The 27,004-nt window shown below is 41.7% G+C and overlaps 1 protein-coding gene across 1 annotated transcript; it reads right to left on the bottom strand.

The window, feature by feature from the left end:
* Positions 1 to 659: 659 nt before the first annotated feature.
* LOC137307167 (prostaglandin E synthase 3-like) lies at positions 660 to 26,054 on the bottom strand. The gene is made up of 8 exons (XM_067976524.1): positions 25,911 to 26,054; positions 13,471 to 13,584; positions 8,122 to 8,191; positions 6,546 to 6,644; positions 6,363 to 6,455; positions 5,139 to 5,201; positions 1,505 to 1,532; positions 660 to 1,417 (listed from the first exon to the last, which is right to left on the bottom strand). Coding segments are annotated over exons 1-8 (489 nt in total). The 5' UTR covers positions 25,913 to 26,054; the 3' UTR covers positions 660 to 1,397.
* Between the last annotated feature and the right edge of the window lie 950 nt (positions 26,055 to 27,004).

The following is a 27,004-nucleotide window of genomic DNA, read 5'->3' as shown; positions in this document are numbered from 1 at the left end:
TGCAAGTTTTGTTGGATTTCAAAAGAAACTTTCTGCACGAAGGATACAGCTCGAGACATTAATCAGATACCGAAAATAGAACATTCCCATTTCAGTCAGTACTCCGCTGTTTAATGTGGAAGAGTTGTGAGAGCAGTTAGCTCGGAGGGGACTGTGATGTTAACTGTAGGATCATCATCTTATGTTCTGTATTAATCCAACTCAGGCAAACAGAGGCCAAGACAATATTTCTGCATATATTTGCTGGGCCATTGCGCTTTAAATTATAAGCACAGTAGGAACTTTAGCCTGTACAAACTCAGATCTAGGTTGAATATATTAACTGAGGTAACTGAGAATGTCTAAGTGAACTCTAGTGTGCAGTTTACTTCAATTGGGGTAATTGTTAGCCAAGGACCACACTGTTCACATAAGGCTATGAAAAAAATAGCCTTCTGGATTTTTTTGGATGGGGCAGGAGTCAAGAGAAAGAGATGACATCTACACAGGAATTGCTGTCACACTACTGAAAGAAATTTTTTTTTTTTTAAAAAGGAAACATCAAGTATAATCTGATCTATTTTAGTGAACTGGCATCTCTTCAGGGAAAGATTCTTCACATCCATACATGTCCTATCCTTTTGCCTATTTCTGAAAAAACACACACCAAACACAGCATGTTTAAGTGTTAACAGTTTATTAGAAAGATATTGTAGGCTTAAAAAAAATTCCATTGCATTTGACATAAATTGAGGTTTTCAGCTTGTACTGAGCAGATTTCACAAAATACATCCTAAAGATAGTGTATTAACATTTTCTTCAAACTTGCATTCATACTCAAGACAGTGCAAATACACTTTTGGTCATCTAAATGTACAGCCACTTAAGATCCACAAGCGACAATGTACAGCTTTATCACTCATCATACTAACAGATGTAGAAGCTTAAGGGTCAACCAATACCATTAACAGTTTTAACCAATTCTTGGGGATGAAGCCACTTAGAAAACTTATTAAAACCTCAGCATCCTAACTGCTGCAGAATTAGCTAAGGTGGCTTTATTGATACTGAAGGAATTCAGTACTAGATTGTATAGGAACTTCGACTGAGGTTTAGTACTAGTCAGTACAAACGCATCACTATAAATAACTTAAAATTCCATTTTTTTTCCTCGAAGTCCTGGCAAATTGGTATCTGTACATAATGGCATGTTTTTATATTGTACTGTACTGGTAAGCAATTTTGTCCAATACTCTGGTATGCATCGACCCCTAGAAAAGCCTTTAAACAGGTTGAAAATGGATTGAAAGATGCATCACTGCCCTCAACAGCTATCAACTTATAATTGTTTTGTTAAAAATTAACAGTTTAATGAATGCTTTTCTTCCAATTCCCTGAAGCCTTTTTCCTCAATTCATTTACTCTAGATCTGGCATTTCTGAAAAAAAAGTGAAGATTATAAAACACTGAGTAACAGTAAAAATTTAAAATTAATCACTTCAAAAAAGGACACAATTATACTTACTCTCATCATCGCTATCCTGCGACCCATCCTAAGGAGCACAGGGAAACAGTTATTAAAGCCATTTACTAATGTTGCAAATATGACATCAATTCACTGTTAAAGGTGGGCAAGTAGCACACCTCAATACCAACCAATTACCCCCAGGCAGTATTACAAGAGGAACCACAGGGGCAAACTTGCTTTCCAATTCCCTCACCCCTCCAGTTATAGAGAATGTCCAGATGCTATTCTAAGTAAATTTTCAATTTGGACTGCGCAACTATGGGGGAAGAGGAGAGGGAGAAAAGATTGCAGGCTTAAACCCACATATGTTCTAGTTATTTATCAAAAGACTGCCATGCTACACCAACTTAACATATCAGTTAAGTATTTCTAATAGTCACCACATTGTCCCAAGGTAACAAGTTCAACACACCTAGAGTTAAAAATGCAAAATTAAATACCACAAATACATACATTACAAGAATCTATTAGGATGCTATAGTTGTGACTATGTATTACCCTTTTAGACAGTGGAACAGAGCTAATCAAATATACTTTATGATTTAGTTCCACTTTGAAGACAAGCCATTTCTAAAGTACAGTATTCAGTGCTATTAACTGCCAATTTTGCTATAGCGCTATTAGATGCAGTGATTTTTCTACTCAGCACGATTAATCTATAACCATTGAATTTGTAAATGACCAACATCCAAACATCTATGGTACAAGTTGAAAGCTTTGCTCTCAACGGGGATCTGCTGTTCTTTTATTCTCCCCCTTCCCTGGCTATGCATCTTGCACTGACCTGGTTCCAAGCCTATAACTATGCCTATATTATACCATTCCTATCAGTTGAGCATCGCAGCTGTGCTTGCACTTTTCAATTTCCCTCCTGGCCTTGTGAGAAACATTTAACTTCATGCATAACCATCAGCAACTGAGTTCTGGGGAAAGTCAAGTCTCCACCCCATTGCTATGTGGCTACTTGCACCAGTGTTCCAATGTGCTCCACAGCACCTTATGAAACCCCAGTGCAACTCCCCTAGCACATGGTCTACTACTGAACTATACAGACTAGGAAAGTCCCCAATCTGATCCCTGATTCATGGCGAGCTTAATCTTAGCCAGGGCAGTGATGGGGGTACGAGTGCCTCAGTGTCCCCAGACTTTGTTTAAAAGAGGGGCATCCCCAGGGATCTCAACAGCTATTTAGCGACTACTGCTAGAAAATGTGGAGGGACAGGATCAAGCCCGGCTGTCTAGCCTCACATGAAAAATGGCCACGTGGACAGGGTACTGGAGGGTTTCTGGCACCACAGAACCATCTCTCAATATGAATCAGCACTTGTCCAAAATAGAAGGCAGAAAGTAGAGGGAACCCCTGTGGCAAGTACATTCAGGCTCAATACTTCTCCAAGGTCAAGTGTGATTTAGTTACTGTCCATCCCACAATGTTACCACAAAAACTGTTTGCTCCACAAATGGTTTATTGGAGTCCAGTACCTGGTGTTCACTTACAAACCAGGAAGGTCCTGGGTTCAAGCACTAGTCTTTGCAGATCTCCGAAAGAACAGCAGTAGGGTGTTATAATTAGCCATAGCACCTCTTAGTTAGAAAGGAGCAAAAAGCCAAGGACCGTGCTCCTGGTCACTTGAAAATGCATTTGTGCGCTTTTCGGAATAGGGCTCAACAATGACAACCCCCCACAATTGAATGGTCTGCTGACACCAAGAGCAACTTGCAATTATGCAGCATCTTTAACGTGGAAAAACATCCCAAGACACTTCATAGAGATACAAGGGGTAAAAAATGGACATAAGCTAAAAGGAGATATTAGAAGTGACCAAAAGCTTGATCAAAGAGGTAGGTTTTAAGAAGGAGAGGGAGTTGGAGGGAGAGGGGTCCAGGGAGGGAATTCTAGAGCTTAGAGCCTGGATGGCTGAAAGCATGGCCATTATCAGTGGGTTGAAGGGAAGGGGTGGGGATGCATAAGAAGCCAAAGAGAAAAATAGCGATAGTACTGGAAGACAGCCAGTGCCTGTAAAACCACATTCCAGCATGAGTTAGCAATTTCCAAGGTGGGGGGGACGACATTGAGAAAAAACCCTGGGCCAAACTCCCAATAATGTCGAAACATACAGATCTAATTCTCTCACTGACTCAATTTTAAGATTGTGGGCCCGGCACAAAGTCACAACAAGTGCTAGCAATAGAACTGCCAAAATCATTCACCAATCAACAATTTGTCCTTTTTCAACCAACTCCTTTAAATTCCTGCCTTGATCTATGCTGTTATATGTGAAAAAAGCAACTGGTCTTAAACAGTGGTCCATGTCAATTTTCTGGCATCAGAACATTAAGGAAATGGAGTTTCACAAAGAGAAAAATGAGCATGAGTAACATTGTGGGGACATGGACAGGTCAATACAATACTGCCACAAACGTTACTTATGCTTGAATTTCCTGTTTGAAAATATTTTGAAGTGTCATTTTTATTCCCCTCCACAAGCTAGGATGGCCTGGACCATGGACTTTTCCATAACAGACAGCAGTTAATCGGGCAGGCTCAGTTTGATATTTATGTACTCAAGGGCACATTTGGCCATGTTACCAGATGCAATGCATAGACTTATTGATAGAAGGCAGCAAAATTTACCCCTCAGATAATAAAGCAGTCCGTGCCCACATGCAGCAAGACCTGGACAACATCCAGGCTTGGGCTGATAAGTGGCAAGTAACATTCGCGCCAGACAAGTGCCAGGCAATGACCATCTCCAACAAGAGAGTCTAACCACCTCCCCTTGACATTCAATGGCATTACCATCGCCCAATCCCCCACCATCAACATCCTGTGGGTCACCATTGACCAGAAACTTAACTGGACCAGCCATATAAATACTGTGGCTACAAGAGCAGGTCAGAGGCTGGGTATTCTGCAGCAAGTGACTCACCTCCTGACTCCCCATCTACAAGGCACAAGTCGGGAGTGTGATGGAATAATCTCCACTTGCCTGGATGAGTGCAGCTCTAACAACACTCGAAGCTCGACACCATCCAGGACAAAGCAGCCCGCTTGATTGGCACCCCATCCACCACCCTAAACATTCACTCCCTTCACCACCGACACACTGTGGCTGCAGTGTGTGCCATCCACAGGATGCACTGCAGCAACTCGCCAAGGCTTCTTCGACAGCACCTCCCAAACCTGCGACCTCTACCACCTAGAAGGACAAGAGCAGCAGGCACATGCGAACACCACCTGCACGTTCCCCTCCAGGTCACACACCATCCCGACTTGGAAATATATCGCCGTTCCTTCATCGTCGCTGGGTCAAAATCCTGGAACTCCCCAACAGCACTGTGGGAGAACCTTCACCACACGGACTGCAGCGGTTCAAGGCAGCGGCTCACCGCCACCTTCTCAAGGGAAATTAGGGATGGGCAATAAATGCTGGCCTTGCCAGCGACGCTCAGATCCCATGAACGAATAATATAAAAAATAATTTGAATTGCAGTTGATATGGGGATTTGAACTTGAACCCTCAGTCTAGTGCAATAACTGCTATAGTTACTGGGCTGCCCCAGTTACATTTCTATAACAGAATTACTACTGAAAATACACAATTCAATAAGCCAGTATCTTCATACTTACATCATCCATTCCATCTACATCTGGGATGTCGCCATCATCATCTCCTCCCATATTGTTCATCATCTATAAAAAGTTTAATTTTTTAAAAAATTAATTAACTCTAAGCAGCACTACACAAATGTTTCTAGAATCTTCCTTGCACGACTTTAAAAGTAGTTAATGAGTGCAATACATTGGGGTGGTGCTGAGTTATACAGACCAGGATGGTCCCAGTTCAATCCCTGACCAGTGTTAAACTAATCTCAGCTGGGACATCTGTCATCATTCCTAGAGAATGAGAGAAAAAGGGGCAGAAGACGACGATCCAGGATTCATTATTTTTATCACACTCCAGTGATCTTGCTGGAAAGAGCACTTGTGGGGCCGAGCGGCAACAACTATTTCAGTCACATCTCCCAACCCTCTACAGTCCAATAGCCTGCTGATGCTATCTATGCTCACATATGAATAACCACTTGGTTGAAGTACTGGAGGGTGGTGGGGCAGCCACAGAACTGTACTCAACACAAATCACCACTTTCCACAGGGATAGCAGTTTGTCACGAATGGTCATTGATGCCCGTTCATTCAAGTCTTATGGACTTTTTAAAAACAGTCTTACCAATAACTGCACATTAAACATGCAGTTTAACAGAAAAAGTTACCAATATGGTTTAATAGGCCAAAATAAAATGTTAAATATCTCCCCACAGGGAAGAAGTTGGTGTCTTTCCTGCTGATCCCAGTGTTGCCAGCAAATTCAAGCCATCAATTCATATCCAGTGCCATTGTGCGAGAAAGACTATAGTTTAAAGGCAGTTTTGCCCACTGCACTTGGTGATAATAGTGCTTACCATATTATTGTATGCAGGTGGTATTTTTCTTGTACGCGTTAGATGTCACTTGTAGTTGCATTCTCTGGGGCGTTAAGTACACATGGAGATAAGTGGCAAAGTGGACAACAGAGCCCAAATTCAGCAGGAAATAAAGCACGAGATTCAGTGTGAGCTCAGGTGGTTTAACAAGATACTGGAGTACGGTTCAACTTTTTCCAGGATTTCTCTTCAGAACAAAGTCTCCCCCTTGAGGTTTTTTTTTAAAAAAAGGGCATCAATTTTCCAGAAATTGAGATATATTGATCCTCATCGCTTGACAAATGTCATAACTACTCCTTTTGAGGTTGCGCATATCCAAGGGGAATTAATATACACTAACTCCTAATTCCAAAAACATAAATGCCCCTACCTGCGAGAACTTTTCAAAGCTGGACAGATCTTCTTCTTCTGGATCATCATCCCAGTCTCTCCAGTTATTGAAGTCCACTTTGAGCCAGTTTAACTGTACAAAAGTGATCAGTAATTGAAAGCAAGCAATATGGTATATTAAAGACATTAAGAGAAAAACAAACATTAAAATGATCCCAGTTACCTTTGGTTTTTCTTTGGTTAACCGTGGCCATGCTTGACCAGATTCTCCTTTTCTTAAATAGCATAAGACAGATCTGTCTGTCCGCTTGTGTCTGGAATCCTACAGAACAGTAGATTAAGAAGGGAGCAATATAGATCAGTACTAAACAGATCTGTCTGATCACACTCAATTGCAACAACCTTTCTATCCTAGCAAATTTGAATAGGTCAGTCTAGTTAAAAATAAAAACCATCAAGTTTTTGATTCTCATTGCACTGCTGTAGGGAGAAATGTCTCCAAAAAGTAGGAAAATGGGAGGTAAATTGTCCACTAAACCACTTTAGCACACTTATCATAGTATGTCACAGAAAATGAGGCGGCCAATCGGCCCATGCTGGTTCTTTGAAAGAGCTATGCAATTAGACCCACTCCCCTGCTCTTTCCTCATAGCCCTGTAAATCTTTTCCCTACAAGTATTTACCCAATTCCCTTTTGAAAGTTACTGAATCTGCTTCCACCACCCTTTCAGGCAGTGCATTCCAGATCACTATAACTCTTAAAAAGGTCTCCTCTCACCTCTAGTTCTTTTGCCAATTACTTTAAATCGGTGTCTTCTGGTTACTGACCCTTCTGCCACTGGAAACAGTTTCTCCTTATTTACTCTGGCAAAACCATTCATGCTTTTGAACACCTCTATCAAATCTCTTAACCTTCTCTGCTCTAAGGAGAATCCCAGCTTCTCCACATAACTGGTCCCTCACCCCTGGTACCATTCTAGCAAATCTCTTCTGCACCCTCTCGAAGGCCATGACATCCTTCCTAAAGTGCAGTGCCCAGAATTGGACAATACTCCAGCTGAGGCCTAGTGATTTGTAAAGGCTTAGCATATCTTCCTTGCTTTTGTACTCTTATGCCTCTATTTACAAAGCCCAGGATCCCATATGCTTTAAACAACCTTCTCAACTTGGCCTGCCACCTTCAAAGATTTGTGTACAGGTGTCTCTCTTCCTGGACTCCCTTTAAGAACAATGGTCCTAATACTGACTCCTGGGGACCACCACTGTATACTTCCCTCCAGTCTGGAAAACAACCGTTCACCACGGCTCTCTGCCCACTACATCCTAGCAGTCAGCTCAGGAGTAGCAGGGGCAGAAGCCCTGGAGCAGGTCGCCTAACCATAAGAGGTGCATCGCTCCGTGGTGGCGGAAGAGAGGAGAGCGAGAGGAGAGAAAATGAAGATCACAACCCACCCTTAAAAACTCAGCTCCAACTACGGCAGAACTTATGCAACAAAAGCAAGGCTACTCCCCAAATATTGCAACCCTTTCAAAAATGCATTTAAATATATTATAACACATTTAGAAAGCAAAAAAACTTCAATACTCCAAGGATTTGATGAAAATATCAACTGGGCTGTTGGAATGAAAGTAGTCACCAAGGGGCCAGTGAACCACTGTTGCCTTCTTAGTGGCAAACTGAAGAACTGCACTGGCAGGGTTTGGAAATGGGTCATGCTTTCTGGGCCACGAATTGGCACAAAGAAAAAAAAGGACATTACTTATTTAGCTCATTTATTGTCAAGATCACCAATACTTACACTTGGGTCAATTGCATCATAAAGGTTAACTTCATTAAAATGCTTTATGTTCTCAGCTCCTCCAAGACAGCTACAGGGAAAGAGACAAGTTATACAAAAAATAAATCTTAATATCCTGTTCTCAAACACATTACAGAAGAGCCAAACAGATTAAAAATGAAGAAAATGCTAAGCACCATTAAGTTAATGTTTGCTCAAGATAACGTTTTAAATTTACTAACATGCCATATTTTATGGCTCACATCCCAAAACATATATGTTCTTAAAAAATAAAGTATGGACCTTCAGTGCAGAAATCAGAATATGAAGCAAACATGTGGCCTTAACCAAGTCTGTAACAGCATAGTTGAAAAAGCATCCTCATCCTAGCTGGATAGTCATCTTCCTCCTCCTCTTCTCCCCTTCCCCACCAATACGTGCCTGCCAAAAGCACTGCAGGACATTCAACCAGCACCGACAGCAGGACAGTGGTCTGCAGGGATGTGCTGCACATGCTTTCTGATCACCAATGGCAAATATTTAAATACATTATAGTAGTTTATTCAAATATTTATCTAAGAAATAAGAGCATGTTTAAACAATTTTTGGATCAATTTATTTATCACAAGTTTTAGTTCTTTACAAATTACCATATACTGGATTTCTATGTTTTGGGGGGCGGAGAGAGAATCTATTTAACTTTCCCTAATTTTCCCTCCCATCCTCTTCCGAAGGCAGCTCCTTGGGTACTAGCAGCTCTCCCATTCCTCACTAGTGGCATTTTTCATGTGAACATAGACATTGTGCTAGCACCCTATTCAATTAGGTCATGCAGCATCTAACGAGAGCAGAAAGCAATTGACATTTCAGGTATAAACCCTCAGAACTGAAAAAAGTATACAAGACCTTTGTTGTATCTACAAGTGCAACCCCAAACTCTTGCTTGCCACTTCAATTCTCTGCCCCACTCCCACATCTGTCACCGGCCTTCTACACTGTTGCAATGAAGCTGAACACAAGCTCGAGGAACATCACCTCATCTTTCTACTAGGCACTTTGCAGCCCTCAGGCCATAATATTGACTTTACGGACATTAGACCTTAACTAGAGCACCTATTCTCTCTCAGGCAGTAGGCGCTGACAATGTAGAATGGGTGGGCTAGCATTTCTGGGGATGGAGGGATGCAAGTGGGTTGGTGACTCCATCAGAACACAGGTGCTGGCAGGGTGGTTTGCATCCTTGGTGTCGACCTACTTTTTTTTCTTCCACCAGACTCTTCAGCTAATGGGGCCTGCTCCACGTTGCCAGTTTTTCATGCTTCCCCCATTCAACTTACCTGTCCCCCTTTAGCTCTGCTCACACCTCAGAGGTGTCTTCTTTTGAGTTCTCTCATTATGGGTCCTTTGCCCTTCAACCATTTCCTGATCCTCATCAAAACACTTTACAGGTAATACTGTGTCTTTTTCGGTGTGTTTTTCTCTACTTCCTTATTTTCTTTTTTTAAGTGCTGTTATTCTGTAATATCTTTCAGTTCTGAGAAATGGTTTATACCTGAAACTAACTGATTTGTGCTCTCAGGTAAGGCAACATCGGCCAAGGATCTCCAGCGTTTGTTTTAGCATCAGCAGTATTTTTCTTTTTTTAAAAAAAACTCAATTCGATTACTTTGGGGCAGAAGTTCAGTGATAAAACAGCTGAGCCCAATCCTCCTGCCCCAATGTTAACACACGGACTGCTCAACAGTTGTCATTGGGCAGCCACCGCAATGAAACTCTGGCAGGCTTTCCCCACCTTAGCCTGGGGACACAAGTCAATTGTGGTGTTATCCCCAATGCACCAGGTGGAAATCAGCCAACTCAGCACAGGCCAAGGATTGAACCTTAAAAGACCTTCATGGCCTGTATGGCTCAATACCACACTAAGCAATGCACTTTCCAACTGAGCCATCAAACTTTCAATAGGAAATAACTGAAGACCAGAAAAAAATTCTTACTTAAAGCAAGGGTGGAAATATAAAGTTTGAACACATTCAGTACATTTTTTAAGTTCATCACTTAAATATTGCCTTCTTGTTTCATTTCTATTTAAATCTGCAGATTAGTAATTCCATTATCACATGTAGGTTAAGGCTGCTAATTATTTTGTTTGAAATGAAACCATTTCTAGCAAGTTGGTACCTTCAGGAGATGAATGGAGGGGAAAAAACCTCACTGGCTCTCAAGCAACCCATAACAGTCAGTTATGAACTACTTTTATGTTGTGCTAGTGCAGCTGGCTCCTGATGTGTAGGACTCACGTAGCCAACTGCAATACCAAAGTAGACTTGCCACATTCACTCAGGCCCAGCAAAAGAGAGCCTGCACCACCAACACAAACAATTAAAGGGCAGGAGCCTGCGAGGAACTCACTAGCCCTCAGATAAGAAATAGTGCAGGGAGAAGATCTCCCCTTTCACAAATGTGGGGGGGAGGAGAAGGAGAAAATGACCCAAAATGGAGGAGACTTAAAAAAAGGAAACCTACAGAAATTATCTTCGATCATATACCCTCTAAAAAAGGGTGCAGCACGAGACAGTCAAACTTTGATTTCTCTGCTTGAAGTACGCTGATCAAATTTCCTTCCTCACTTTGGTCTCTAAATGAAACCAGGATATGCAGGCAACAAAGTTGAAATCTGTAACTCCCTTCATAGTTGAAATCGTAAAAGCAATATACAGACATAAAGTACCAGAATGGATTCCCAGTCTGTGCTGTTAGCTGATGAGTCAGGATAGCAGTTGCAATTGGTTTCAGCATGCGAGATTGGGGAAAAAATTGCAGCTTTTGCGCAGATGTTGCTTCACATCCATATGCAGCTCTAGGACTTGAGCATTATATCATTTTGCTGTCATTTTAATTATGTCCTCATTACACTTACTGATCTGGCCTCCATCTTCAGGAGCTCATGGCAGCAAACATGTGCTGCCACGTCCCTAGCTTACACGCGTGCACAGCAGAAACTTAATCACAGATTAAAGTTAGGACAAATGTTCATGTCTGGACATGCTGTATCTTGATACCACTTATATTAAAGATACAGATTTGAATGCGTGAAAATACTTTAGCCCAAGTTTTCAGGGCATCAGTTCAGGCTCAAATGTTGCAAGTTTACTCAATATACATTACTGCTTTGCCACAGATGGCCACATCTACAGCTGTCCAAAGCACTTTTTTGGGGTGGGGAAAAAGAAATAAAAAACAGAAAAATAAAGGAGAAAGCAGAAATAACTGGCTCCCTATTTGCTGTGATGCTAGGGCAACCAACAGCTTATATCTAACTTTTCTGGAAATAATAGCCAATCAACTCCCTGCTAGTAAACAAATTAAAGCCCTTGTGTTGAGGTGGTCGATAGCCATGGCAACCATTGGGGCACAATTGGAATCAATATTCCTAGACTGGGGAAGAGGGAGGGGGGACATAGGATCCTACCCCAATTATTATTCGGTGACCATTGCTGACATCAGGAAAGGACACAATGAGGCTTGGTTTTAATTCTCTCCACAGTCAAATAGTCTTCCAACATGCACTGTCCATGGTAATTTGGGCAAGATACCAGAGGTCTCCAAAGGCTGGTTAAATCATAGAAGAGCAGGGTCAGCAACTTGGTGGTCAGACAAATTGGTGAATTTTAAAGAGGAAAAAAAAAGCCGACACTGTTGACAAGCAGGATTAATTCTCCACCCACAATTTATTACAGAAGTCACCCTTCCCTTCTATAAATTTACAGCATGCACTAGTTTTAAAATGGGAACAGCGATTAAACTATTACAACTGTTTGAGTTAAAAAGCATTGTGTTTTTCCACTTGGTTGACGAGGATACGATTCAATGGTAATCCTCTGCATGCCTCATGCTCGAACAGAATCGCATGCTCATCACAGTCAAGGCACAACTATTCTTCCCAATCATAATACTGTGGCAATAACAGTATGACAGCATCCAAATGCAAAAAAAGTGAAATTGGTACATCAGGCCCTACCCCCCTCGGAGAAGGTTATTCCCTGAACTCAGAATATCTAGAGCAATGAGGGACAAATCGAGTGAACAGGCACTTTCCTAAGAGGAAGGCAGGTTGACATATTCTGCTCTTGCACACTTCCTAGGGAACAAACTCAAAAATAGCATTGGCAGAAAGGCCTAGAAGCCCGATCAGCTGTCTACCCAAGGTTGAGGAGGGCTGTACATCATTAAAAGCATAAACTAAATTGGCTGCCTCTGATAATTTACAAACACTTGTGTTGAGAATTTTAAAAGATCACAAATTTCATGCATTTATACAGTAGTCAAACACACTTCAAGAATAATTTAAAAAACAAGAAAAACCACAGCTTTCCTCCCCAGCTCATTAGCCAATTGTTATCCAGTTGTGGTGTTCAGTTCAAGTCATCCTCAATCTCTCAACCCAGAATTCAGCACAGGCAACATTTATGGAAAAACCATAAGATAGGCATACTTTTTGCCTGTGCGCATAATCCCCTTGGTAGCCTCACATGCCATGCTAAGTTCCCAAATTACAACGATTCCAGTTTGCAACCAATATTTTAGCCTTTCTCCAACAATGCGAAGAAATTTCTTGTGTCAGTTTGCCCTGGTGTTGCAGCATTTTGATACTCCCAATTTTGCGCTTATATAGAGCAGCAGGATGCAGATTCTTCATGGTGATTTGCCAGTCTCAAGTTATATTAACAAGAGAAGGCCAGGCGCATTCCACAGGAGGAGAAAATATTTTAAAAAGGGCAAATCCCCCAGGCTACCCCTTGGCAGCCAGTATAAGAACAGCAATGGTATGCCCACTTAGCCATGCAACAGTATGTGGCATGGGAAGACCTAAAAAGGAAAACAGATGGGGGAGGAAGACAGGAGAAAGAAGAAGAAACACACAAAATACATTAATGCTGACTGAATAAGTCTCTTGCGCGGTGCCAAGGCATTCTTTCATGATGCACAAGCGATAAGACAAATCTTTTCACTGGCAACAAGTTAACAGTTAATGTTCTAAAATGGAAAAGCTTAAAAACAAAATCCTGTAAACTTCAGCAGTAAAATTCTGTAAAAATCCAGTGTAGAGGTCACACAGTTTGAGACCAAGCCTCGGGAATACAACAGATTTGCTGTGGATGTCATTCGCACTTTTAAAATTAATTACAGTAATGAAAAATACCACCCAACCGTAAAACTCTTGAATTTATGTGAACAGTGCTAATGAGAAAAGGTATAACTAGATTAGAGCCTAGATTCTTTTCAAACGCAATTTTAAGGGGTGAAAAAAAGCGACCCCTAAGCTTATGACAGACATTTTGACATAAATGGGATTGAATATCTACTACGTACCTGAATGTAAACTTCTCTTTTTCAAAATTTATTTGAACATCCTTACTGTCTTCTACACAAAATTCAACAAAGACGTAGTCTCTTCGGTCATACCACTTTGCAGAAGCTGGCTGCCTAAAAGCATTATGGGAGTGAAAACAATCACAAGATTTGTGTGAAAAAAGGCTACAAGTTCTCACAGCCGCATGCAAAAAAGTATTTACATTCCAATAGAGAGTGACTTTAGTACAATTCAGTCTCTGGGTTCTGTTACTGTTGTAAAACAATTTGAGCTAAGTCAGAGGTCTCCAAACTTTGGTGGGTGTGGGGAGAGGAGAGGAGAGAGCGCGCGCCAAAAACAAGAGCCACCGACGTAGCCTCGCATAGCCAAAAAGGTACATTATGAGGCGATCTCAGAACAGCAGAGGATGTTTGAATTGCTGCTGATTTTTTTTTTAAAAAGGAAGTAGATATTGGACCCAGAGTTACTTCTGGTACATAATAATCAATTATTGTTACACCAGAGCAGGTCCAAAGTCCGCTTCTAGAAATCAGCAGGGATTCAAACTTCTCTGCTGTGCTGAGATCATCCCATAATGCACCTCCCCTGGCTATGCAAGGCTGCATCAACTAAAGTGAAAGATCTCTCTGTGGCATCTGCTGTTTGCTACATGAAAGCAGAGATCCTTGAAGCAGTTGGCTGAGGCACACAATCTCTACATGACTGAAGGCAGGGTGAGCATTTTGAGCTTCTCAATTTCCCCCCCCCCCCCCCCAGTTTTTGAAATCAATAGGACTGAACTCTGCCATCTTCTTGGGGACCACAAAATACTGTTTTAAAAAAGGTGGGGGCGGGGGCGCGCCTGGACAGGACATGAGTCTTTGAAAAGGGTGGGGAGCTCATCAAAATGTTTGGGAACCTCTGAGCTAGGTAATCAGAACCAGAGATTCAAATGCAGCTTCACAACCCATTGCAAAGTATCTATTACCCTATAGAAATTAACCACACCTTTTAAGAAAGCAAATGTGAATTTTCTTTTCCTTGTATACAGCACCTAGGCCCCATGCCTCAGATGATATACTAACATCCTGCACAATCAAATGCAGTATTACATAAAGAGCAAAAAAAATAGCTGTTACACACGGGGAGATGTAGGAAAGAAAGGTAAAAGATAATGGCAACACTTAATCTGAAGGTGCCAACCTTGTATCATTAGTTTTGGCATTACATTACTGGTAAATAAAATTAGATACATGATGTGGAATACTGAATGCCGTGAGAGAATTAATGACAAAATAACAGTGGAAAATCTTCCATTTCCTTGTTTTCGTACAATCTGTTCTCTCCTGCGCTATACTATTCCCTATCTGAAAGGGAATAGTGCCCAAACTTCTGCCTATGTATCATGTTCCTAGGTGGCCCCGGGGAGAGAGGGGGGGGGGGGGGGGGGGGGAGTGGCGTGTTCCCTGGTCAACTATCCTTCAGTCTTCCTGACATCAATACCTGGCACGATATCCTAACCCCTCAATTTTGAGGTGGTTACGGACACAAAGCTAACATTTTCTGTAGTAGCTAGCAGTCTCATGGCATTTTTCAGTCTCTGGTCTGGAGGGCTATTGTGATATTTAGCTGATAACCTGGCCTGTGCCGTTAACGTCACTGCCACGCAAATCCATGGAATTGTAGATTTAAGGCTCCAGGTCAATGGCTGCCTTTTTAAAAAAGGCTGCATAGTGACAAGTCCCGGCCAGAATGGAGATGATAGGGCAATTCCCCCGTCAGGCCTGGAGAACGCACTGCTGCAAGTAACTGGGATTGATTTTACGCACATAATTTGTAACTATCCTCCACATTGCATTGTGCTGGAGCAATAATCCTGTTGTACTCGGGGGAAACTGTTTGTTGTAGTTTCATTCATGAGTTGGGAGACTAAATTAAAACCACAAGTCCCACCCCGCCTCCAAATCATTGGCCGACAGCGGTGTCAATCAATATTCAGTTTAAAAAAAAAATTATCTGTAATAAAGGATGACATTTGTATGCGAGGCACGCACATACACTAGTTGATCTCTTATGGCGTTGCATTTTGGGGGGGGGGGGGGGTGAGGGGGGGGTCAAGACCAAGTGACGTCTTCAGGTTAGGCAAGGGATAATTGGACCAAGGTGCTCATATGTAATTCAGCCCCCATTTTGAAGTTATAAAAAAATAAAGATTGAATATATATTTCTTTTAGAAATTCTATATATCAACATTTATAATGGAAACTGGTCATGCTATAATTACATCCTCCCAAAAATGGAGGCGATGCAGCACCATTTGAGTAGGATGCACATTTACTTGGGCAGTTCCCATTGCAAGTGTAGGCATGAGAAAGAAAAAGATTGGTGTGTTAGGAGCACCAACTTGTGGGGGCATTGCACCAATATACATATTAATTAGGATTTTCATTTTTTTTTTTGCAGGTGCTTCACTACTCAACACTAATCTCTTGCCTTTCTCTAGAAATAAATAGAATTCCCTTAATAAAAACAAGTCTTAAATCTAGGTATAAATAATACTTTGAACTAAGTCATGGAGCCAATTTCATGTTCTACTTTGTTTCTGGCCTGTATAGTCACAGAAGCCAAGGACACCTGCATGGAACTGAAGAGGTTACAGGGAGTTTTGAAAGATTACGGCTTCTTTATTTTGTTCAAGCTGACTGGGATTCTAATGCCTTCCAATTGAAGCTGGGATTTTTAAAAAAATATATAAAGAGGGGAGAGAAAAGCACCAATGGATCCATGACTAGTCACATAAATGGGATAAGCACATGAAACGTGTTGTTTCTCATCACAGATGTCCCCCAACCTCATCAACATTACAGAATTTTTTTGCGCAAATTTCCAACATCTGTTCCACATTTGGAAGCTCTCAATGGTTCCGTGAATTATATCCAGTAGCTAGCTGAGCCACACAGACTCTGAAGGCCCGAGGTTTCTGCCCTTGATCACTATCCAGTGACCCTGTTTGAAGTGTGTATGTAACAACAGAATCAGCTGGATGTGTTGTAGCCATCGAATGATCTGCTGACACTGTTAAAGCTCACTTGTGAATAATGGCCACCTGGATGAGATATCAGGTGGTCAGCCACTGGTGGAACTGTACCCCAGTAAGAAGTCAATGCGTTCAGCAAAAAAGGTAGGGAGGAATGGATGGTTAAAAAAACATGGAACCACAGAGGTAGCATCACAAGATTGATGAGTGTAAAGTTTTTATTGGTGGGGAAAGGAAAGAAGGAATATCCAGAGAACCACCACCAAATTGCAGAGGGTTTTGTGCACCAGTTTCTGCATAGCATCTCTCTGGTACTTGTTACAGGAAAGAGCTTAAGTTTAATAATAACATCCAGATTAGCAGAATCTGTATTAATTCAGGACTCTTTGCAAAATATGAAGTGTACTCAATGAGCCAGCTCAGTAAGACAGCATGTTAAGCACATACTGTGTCACAGAATTGTAAGCTTTCAGTTAATTTGAGAACCCTTTACAGCAAGCTCATTCTTAAAACCATTTGTAGACACTGCTGAGTGGAGAAAAAGAGAAAGTTGTCTTGCACTGTGTACGTGCTTGCACACATATTTTATTGGCTAGTGAAAAGCAGAACTACCAGATATGCACTTTTTGTTGCATTAAAGCATAATTGAACACCTGTAAGGATGGTCAAATTAGCAACTTTGAAATGTCCAGACACTATCAGGCCTCCTTGACTGAGGATAGCAAAGTAAAAAGGCAAGTTTACAATGAACAGCTTTGGTTAAACAACTTTTGTTGGGAAAGTTTTTCCCTCCCATTTAAGAGTCTGGTGAAAATTCAGCACTTAGCTCGAGTAACTCGGTTGCAATAAGCTAAAGTCTCCAGTTTGTTCACTGGTGTGTTGAGTTAATTTATCTCAACCAAGGTTCCCACTCCTGATCGTTGACAGTGGCCCCTGCTGAAACATACATGTAGATATCAAGCGAGGATGAGGTTTGGGTACAATGATCCTGATTGTTGCTATGCTATTCGATTCTCAAAATTTAGGCTCAGATGAAGCATAGCTATTTGGGTAAAAGTAAAGTACCAGAATTCTGCCAGGACCTGTAAGAATGACTAACCCCAGGCAAAGAAAAAAATTGGGGGGGGGGGTGGGAGGGAGGGAGGGAAAAAAAGAGAGAAAGAGAGAAGAATGAGAAAAGAAAATTGAAATGCAATGCACAACCAGCTTCATTTGCGTATGCTGCCATCACAACAGTTAAATAGTTCTCAGTTTAGGTCAACACTGAAGCGGATTTCAAGGACAAGACTAGCTTTAGGCCATTTTCACCATCTCACTCCTACACAGGAGACCTGCTCCCAACACATATCTGTATCCAGACACCAGGAAGTCAACAGTAGTCCAGGGTTGGCACTTCTAATTTTTCCTCCTTGTATATTTGGGGGGGGGGGGGGGGGGGGAAAGAGAGGGGAGGGGGAAGAGAGAAAGCAAGCACCTGTCCACTGCTATTCATCTCACCATAGGTTTCATTAGCTGTACTCACAGCACCATAACACTAAAGTAAAGTGCCTAAGCTTTTCATCTTCATGGGCTGCAGAGATGGATATCATGGCACCTCCACACATCTCAAGTTACTGAAATGAACAGAATTTGATGTTCTGATTTAGGCTGCCACCACTAAGCAACAGCACTAAAAACTGAATTTTGTGGGTTTAGAAAAGACCAACAGGACAAACCAACAAATAAATACAAGAACGAATGGGATGGATTTACCTGGGCTTTGAGGGTCAGATTGCTAAAGGCTTGTGGGCCATAGGTTGAACATACTCTTATTTTCATTTTGAAGGACAAGTTTCAGGTAAGACATTGGATTGGTCACTTCAAATTTAAATGACTCCGCAATTCTTAGTAACTATATAAATAAACATTTAATCAGCAGATGAAGATTTAACTGGCTGGGGGGGGGGGGGGGGGGGAGAGAAGAGAAAAGTTATAAAAATGGGTAGATGCTTCTCTGTTCAGGGGGGAGGAAAACTTTACTACCCTCATGTTGGCAGAACAGAACTAGAACAGTCACCTGCCTCATTTTGCAAAGCCTGACAACTGGGTTTGTGAATCACAACATATCCAATATTGAAAATCCCCCTTAAGAGTAGGATATTTGCAAACAAAACCCTAGTGTCACATTACATTGATAGAAAGCACTTATTATAATTAGCATGAACACCATCTGTCAGACACCAAGAGACTGCACCCTGATCACTAATTCAACCGCTGGCTCGGTGTATTTATATTGAGGAATAGTTTCCACAAAACTGGCTCCCGGTTCCAGTATTGCAGAAACCACGCTGAGATTGTGGGCGGCTTCTACTTCTACAATAATCAGTTCCACTTAAACAAATGTAAATATGTAAGCTTACACAAAGTCATTTTAAATTAATAGTTTGCACCATTAATACCTTTGCCATTGGCAAAGGGTTGTAGAGGCTAGAAAGACTGCCCAACATCAACCATATCGCCCAAGATGGCTATTTACACAAGCCCCAGCTGAAACCTCAAGCAGCAACACCTTTAAGTTGCTAGTTTGGCACTAACAACTTGCATTTATATAGCGTCTTTAACGTGGTAAAACGTCCCAAGGTGCTTCACAAGAGAGTTATCAAACAAAATATGACACCAAGCCACATAAGGAGATATTAGCACAAGTGATCAAAAGCTTGATCAAAGAGGTAGGTTTTAAGGAGCAACTTTAAAAAGGAGGGAATTCCAGAGCTTAGGGCCTAGGCAGTTGAAGGCATGGCCGCCAATGGTGGAGCGATGAAAATCGAGGACGTGCAAGAGGCAAGAATTGGAGGAGTGCTGGGATCTGGGAAGGTTGTAGGAGGTTATAGAGATAGGGAGGGGCAAGGCCATGGAGGGATTTGAAAACAAGGATGAGAATTTTAAAATAAAGGCGTTCCCAGACCAGGAGCCAATGTAGGTCAGCGAGCACAGGGGTGATGGGAGAACAGGACTTGGTGCGAGTTAGGATATGGGCAGCAGAGTTTTGGATGAGCTCAAGATTATGGGGGGTGGAAGATGGGAGACTGGCCAGGAGAGCATTGGAATAGTCAAGTCTGGAGGTAACAAAGGCATGGATGAGGGTTTCAGCAACAGATGAGCAGAGGCATGGGTGGAGTCAGGCGACATTACGGAGGTGGAAATAGGCGGTCTTGGTGATGGAGCGGATACGTAATCGGAAACTCATCTCAGGGTCATATAGGATGCCAATGGTCTGGTTCAACCTCAAGACAGTGGCCAGGAAGAGGGATGGAGTTTATGGCAGGGACCAAAGATAATGGCTCCAGTCTTCCCAATATTTAGCTGGAGGAAATTTTTGCTCATCCAGTACTGGACAAATGTTGCAACATGGGTACATAAATGCAGCATTTAAAAACTGAGCAAGACAAGGCGCAGACACCAACCATTGCTGGTTACAATAACTGCTTGGCTGGCACAACATTCATTCCCTGATTTAATGAGAATTTGTATTTCTGAAAAATATGTACACACTGTCACCATTGATTCCTGGTACTTTTTCTCTCCAGTCTTATACATTACTTGACGACAAATACTAAGCATCACTTCTCAACTAGTGACATTACATTAAAAAAATTGATTGCCCCCATCAGTTGATGGTCATAGAGCGAAATGGCTTACATCCACTCTCACCCTCCTTTTGTCTGAAAGCACAGTCTCGAGTTTTCTTTGCAGTGTCCTTTACTAATCTGTGATATCATTCAGACATGGAAAAACACATGCAGCCTCATTTTCTGAGGGTACTAGCATTATGTTCCATGAGATATTGATAGCTAAATGGATCAGTTATTGCTGTGAATAATGTTACACCATTTTCTGGATCTTCCACCAGAGGCCTCTTTGCACCCAGGAATGAGCCACATAACTTGGTGGTGTACGGGACAAAAAGGTGATTTCTCTATGGTTGAAAGGGGCATATACGGTCACTTTGTAAAGGGAAAAAAAAAATCTGCATTTAAGCAGTGCTTTATCACATCTCAGATGTTCCAAAAGCTTCATATATGCAACAAATTACTTTGAAATGTCACTGTAGACAAACATAGGCATTTTTTGCACACATCAGGACTCCAAATAGCAATAAGATGATTCACCAAATTTTTTGGTGGTGTTGGTTGAGGGAAAAATATTGGCCAGGGCAGCTGGCCTTGCTCTTCAAAATGTCATAGAATCTGAATGCCCACTTGAACAGGGCAGCAAACAGTACTTGCCATCTCACATCTCTGTTGCGGCAAAGATTCTTGCCATGATCTCCCGAACCAGCATATCTCAATATTCTTCCCAAGACCCTGCGCAGATTTCAATTCAAGGAAAGCAGCATAGACATGATCCTGGTTGCAAGACAGATTCAGGGTAAATGCAAATAAAAAGGCCAGTTCATGATCTTCAATGCGACATTGGTCTTCGACACCAAGCAGAAAGGGATTCTGGAAACTCTTGGCCAAGTTTGGTTGTCCAGAAAATATATCAAATATTATCTGACCGATGATGAAATAACAAGGTCAGTTAGGGTGGTATCTGATGCTTTCTCCACCAGGAACAAAGTTAAACAAGGGTGTATTTTGGCACCCATCCTATTTGGCTTCTTGTTCTCTGCCATACTGAAACAAGCCATGTCAGACTCCCAGCAATTCAACTTAGAGACTACAAGCAAAGACCAAAGTTAAAGAATCCAATGTTCATTAGATCCTCTTTACTGATTACGGGCACGCTGTTACCCTACGTTAGAAGACCCCAGACCATCACCAATTGTCTTGCGCTTACAGCCAAGTACAACCTACCTAGCTGTCTGAAGAAACTGAGGTTATGGCCCACTTAGTCCAATAATTTACCTACCTGGAAAGCCTATCAGACATCTTTGAACAAAGAAGCATTTAATCAACTGAAGGTCTGCTCTCTGCTCAACCATTGGCCATCTTAGGAAGTGCATGTGGACAAACAGGATCTGAAAATTAAAGATCAAGTATAAAAGTGCAGTGATCCTGTCATCTCTTCTCTATGGTTGCAAGACCTGGACAGTTCAGCCACTAGAAACATCTTGAAAACTTCCACGATCACAGTTTTTGCACTACCATGATCAGATGGTAAAATGAGATTCCAATGAGATTAATGGTTCTGACTCATGCGGTTGATCAAGGCTATGCCAATTGAGGCCTAGGTAACATGGCACACCTTGGAAGTCAAATGGCAAGCTGCCCAAGATTGTTGTCTTCTCTCAACTAAGAGGCCAAACATTTCCACTGAAGACAATTTAAATCTTGTAAGGACACATTGAAAAGGAATCCTGAAAACTCGAACCTGGGAGCAACTTGCCAGATTGGCATTTTGCCACTTGACTTTCACCAGGGAAGATGCCACTTTGAAAAGTGACAAGAAAGCTGAACAGAAAAAAAGACAGGCAACAGTGGCAATTACATTGAATAAAACTCTGAACTCACCTGTACTAAATGCAGTTGAATTAGCCTCTTGCACGTTAGAAGAGTAAATTATACAAGCACTTGAGATAGCAAACGCTCCAGGCTATGACCTGATTGAGGGGTAATCATGGTGTATGCCACAAATGAATGCGTCCTGGCTCACTGGCACTGAACAGAACCAGCAATCCATATGGCCTGGCACCAAACAAATACCAACCCACGTGTCCTAAATTCAGAGACTAGGCAGGTGGTTCAATCTTTTCACCTTAACCAGTTTCCCCTACAATATTCATCTTGCTCTACAAACCTTCATTCACTTATGCTCTTGCCTCCCCCACCTTGGGCACCTCATGTCACTATGCCTATGCCAAGATAATACCCGTGCACTTGCGGCAACCTTGAAGTCTGAACATTTCATCCAGATGCAACAAATTATTTAAATTTATCATATAAAAGCTGCATATACTTGCACCACTGCTGGATCTGTATAATGCTTTAAAAATTTGTACATTAGAGTACAAAATATTAAGATCTCAGTTGCTGTAGCACAACTTTCCTTGTAACTAACACGCAGCTTCAAACAGGAACTTACACTAGCGAGATTGGTGCAGGAAATCTCTATGGAAATGAACGTACAAGCAACAATCTGGGAGTTCCGAGTTAGTTCACAATCACATATACAATGCACAGTGAATCGCATCCCATGTCCTTTAAAACACACTGGCTTATTCCATATTAAAAATGCGCAACTTTCCTGTAAATGTGAACTTCCTTCATCATATGCCCACTGCATCAGTGTCGCATGTCCACTGTTCATTACTAATCTCCTTACCTTAAGAAAACAAGGCATGGTTCAGCTACATAAAATGAAGTGAAGCAGTAAGATATTCATACTCAACATAATAGAACGCAAACTTTTGGGTCCTCTTCTCTACCTATCTCCCCCCACACACTCATGTTGGGGGGTAAAGCTCATCAGCATCAGATTTCCCATTGTCTACATTTAAAAAAAACCTATGTAAATCAGACTAGCCACTCAGTTGTTAAAAAATTCAAGAAGCCAGCCCACCACCAGGGCAGCAAAAGCAGCCTTGCCAGGATCACCCACACCCAGAGAACAAATAAGTAAATAAAATGTTAATGAGCCATTAAGTCTTCGATCTGCTGCCATCTCATAAAAGGAATCTTTTTGTACCTAGTATATCTGTATTTATAGCACAGCAAGAACTTGGATTAGCAGTGAGTACCACCAGAGGATTGATTATGGCAATAACTTAGTTAAAGGCAGTCAGCATGAATTCAGAAGGGAAAGATCCTGCCTGACCAACCTCCTTAATTTCTGTGAGGAAGTGACAACCCAAGTGAACTGTGTAAGCCCAATGATGTGATGTACCTGGACTTTGATTAGATGACCAGGCTTCAGAAACTTAATGCAAAGTGGTCAAATTTGCAGATGATACCAAAATAGAAGGAACAGTGGACTCAAAAAAGGCAGCTCAAACTACAGAATGAGTCAGAGAAGATATGTAAGTGGATAGAACAATGGCAGATGAAATTTAATGCAGACAAGTCTAAAGTGCTACACAAAGAAAAATAGATGATACACATGATTGGTGTTGAAATAGCATAGACGAAGCTGAAAGAGACCTCGATGTCTTAGTAGACTCAATGCTAAACACATTCAACCAATGCAGAGCAGCAAACAAAGCCAATGCAATATTGAACTATATAGCCAAAACAGTTGAATACAAGTCAGATGAGGCAGCGATCGAACTTTATAGTGCTCTGGTCAGATGATACCACGAACACCGCATCCAGTTCTGATCAAGAAATAAGAATGCCGTTTGAGTGCTGGAGCCAGTGCAGAGCTAACAAAATCCAGAAGGCTTATCCCTCTCGTTAAGAGTCGGATTTATGAGAAAAGACTGTTGAAACTTGTGTCTTTTTGTAGGCTGAAAGCCCGAGAGGTGACTGTAGAGCTGTCAGAAGATTGTTCAGTGTTTCGATTTTTTAAAATGTACACTTTAAATTAAATTGCAGGCAGGCAGTAGACCTTGGGGACACAGGTTCAAACTAGAAAAAGGTACTTGCCCTATATGTTCTGCCACAGCTTCACATCACTACCATGCAGTTGACTTTACTTGAGACCAGAACAATCTATTATCTAGTACTTTTAGAAAGTCAGGAACGTACAGGTCAATCCAATTAGTTCCAAGTTTAATACCACCTCTCGACCACTTCTTCACAAAAAAGTATGCCACTCCCTGTTGAATTTGCTAACAGCATCCTCCTTATCCTCTGTGAGGCGCTTGAATCTAAACTATATTATCGGATTCTTGAGCTAGAGTCTGTGCCCCCTGGTTTTACGCTTATAAATAAATTGAAACTGAGTAAATTTTGATATCAGGATTTTTTTTCTTCACAAGATCTCCCGAACTGCCTTTTCTCCAGTGTAAACAGTCCTAGCTTTCTTCATCTTCCCTTGTAGCTCAGGGTTCAATACGTTCTAGTTTACCTCTTCTATGCCCTCTCCAAAGCCTGGATGTCCCCAATGTAGTACTTTACACTACACGTATCCAAGCGCTCACCCTCTAAATACAGGCAGACCTAAATTATGCTGCAAAAATATAAATTTCTACAGACTTCTGATACCCTGGGGCATAAACCCGTCACAAACGTTACCCAGTACGTTACTGGTTCAAACGCAATGCACCATCTGTAACTGGTTAGAATATTTAGTATCCCACAGTCTTATCTATCTATCTTCCCTGTTCTCATAAGATATATTAAACACTTGTGGTCCTTCAACGCTTCTGAATTTATAGTACTATGTCCATAGCAGGCCCTGGCAAAAACCACTCAGGATACACATTTCTGTAATTCAAGCAATGGGCGTTCTATGAACAATTTTACCGCTTATATCTCGAAAATCAAACATCTAATGAATAGTAAATATAACGTTTATATTTTCATTAGTCAGTGCGTAGTGATGAGAAAGCGTTCGCTCAAACATGCAGGGCAGACATGGCTGGGTTAATGGCGGTTTCTTCAACGTTACGCAATACCGAAAGCTTTCGATATTGAATTCTGCCATCAAATTTAACACTACTAGTAAACGCGATTGTATCTTAAAGTAGCAGCTGAAAGATTACAGGTCGAAAAAGACCGACAAAACTCATTAAAATTCAGGATGCCAAATGCCTGTGCGTGTGCATGTGCGCGCGCGAGAGAGAAATTTCTAGAAACCGCAGCTCTTCAAATCGTTTCAGAACATGTAGCGCCCCATTCGTGCTGCCAGTTACTCGGTAGAAATATCAGGCGAGAGAAAAATCAGCTTTTGGGAGAAAAATCCGCATATTAACGACAAAATGAATTAATTGCGCTGGAACATGATGCAGTCCCGCAAGGCTGCGTGCGTTTCGACTCTCACGTGTAGCAAGCGGAGAACATTTTATCTATTGAAAGGGACAACGTTTCAAAGATTAACCGGCTGCAAATCAAATCAACGTTTGGACAGTGAAATTTTATAGTTTCATAATTTAAAGTCAATCGAGACATTCACTACCCTTCTAACCCGACGTAACTGTCAACTGCAGACTGCAAAAATCCTCCTGGATTCGGTTTAAATATACGGTTTAAATTTACAGATTTAGAATTCACAGGCATTCTTTGAAGCGCATGCACGTTTCGTCTGCAAAACTGTATCAAAATAAAATTAAAACATGTTGTAACTCTCATCTTTTACCTTCGATTCCAATTTTAACCCAACAGCGGGTTCCCCTTATTTGTTAAGTGATTTTTTTTTTGCCTTGTAATAAGCAGCGGCCTAGTGTGGCGAAAAGGCGCCTAACTCCCACCCGCCCGCCTATCCGTTCCCTCGCAAGGGAATGGCAGATAAAGCGCCACTGGCCGTCGGGCAAACCAGTTTTAATCGAATTAAGCCATCACTTACATGTTTGCTGTAGTTAAGCTCTACTCAGTGTAGGGAGCTCGCAAGACAAGTGGTGTCTGGACAACCGCGCTCTGGCGTTTTTTTCTCCTCTCTACCTCGCCCAGACAAAGTGACGCAGCACACGTTCCCACAAAACGCAAACGCTCACTCTACCGCTCGCTATGGTTACGGCGTTAATCATACGTCCGCGCTAGAAATCCCAAAGCGTCGAATTGATTGGTCGGCTCCACGCCCACAGGGAGATCCCGCCTCCCCGACGAAGCGTCAATCAGGCTTGCGCGTGCCTATACATATGGTAAATCCTGCTCTTACGTTCGAAGGTAAGATGAGTCAGGGAAAATGTTTGCAGCAAATACATTAATTTCTGATATAATTTTTCCACTCTGTCCAAAGTTATTTTTAATGCCGTCTACAAATTTCGTCCTCTAGCCACCCTGCTCTCCTTAACTGATCATCGGCGTCCATTTTAGCCCCACTCCAAAACTTCAGCCATAACCTAAGGCTGACACTTCAGTGCAGTACTAAGGGAGTGCTGGATTGCCCGAGGTTTCGTCTTTTGGATGGGGCTATTAAAGATTCTATAACATTATTTGAAGATCTGGCCGTTTTCTCTCACCCAGCACCACCAACATAAATTACTAATCTGTTTAGCATCTCTTTGCTGTTTGTGGGACCTTGCTGTGCTCAAAATGGCTGCTGTGGCTACCTCCATAATAACGGTCATTGTATTTCAAATTAATTTCTTGTACGTGAGGTGTGATCAGGTGTTATGTAAATGTAAATCTTTTTATTTTTATGGCAGAAAGTTGCTTTTGTCATGTACAAATTTATACAATTTTTTTGTGTCTTTAAGACTACAATTGTGGAGATCTTCAAGCCTTGCTGATTGATAGTACCGGCCAGTTAGCAGACCAGTCAGTTATTTAACAGGAACAGATCAAATCAGAGTATGATAAAACAGGTGGTTGGCAAGGACTGGTCAAATAAAAGTATGATAAAAAAACAAAGTGGCCACTTTCCTCTTCCTATTCCCATCCAACTCTTCTCCATCCATGATAATATCCATCTGCTCCAGGACCAAATCGACCTTTCCC

The sequence above is a fragment of the Heptranchias perlo genome, chromosome X (assembly GCF_035084215.1).
Source record: "Heptranchias perlo isolate sHepPer1 chromosome X, sHepPer1.hap1, whole genome shotgun sequence".
Taxonomy (NCBI): domain Eukaryota; kingdom Metazoa; phylum Chordata; class Chondrichthyes; order Hexanchiformes; family Hexanchidae; genus Heptranchias; species Heptranchias perlo.
This window is presented reverse-complemented; position numbering and strand designations above follow the sequence as displayed.

Bases quoted from the DNA above. Each gene is read 5' to 3' on its own strand.
- LOC137307167 (XM_067976524.1), bottom strand. The intron at 5,202-6,362 runs GTAGGGGCATTT...AACTTTTTATAG, and splicing joins GCTTTGAAAAGTTCTCGCAG to ATGATGAACAATATGGGAGG. The intron at 1,533-5,138 runs GTAAGTATGAAG...TGTGCTCCTTAG, and splicing joins ATGTAGATGGAATGGATGAT to GATGGGTCGCAGGATAGCGA.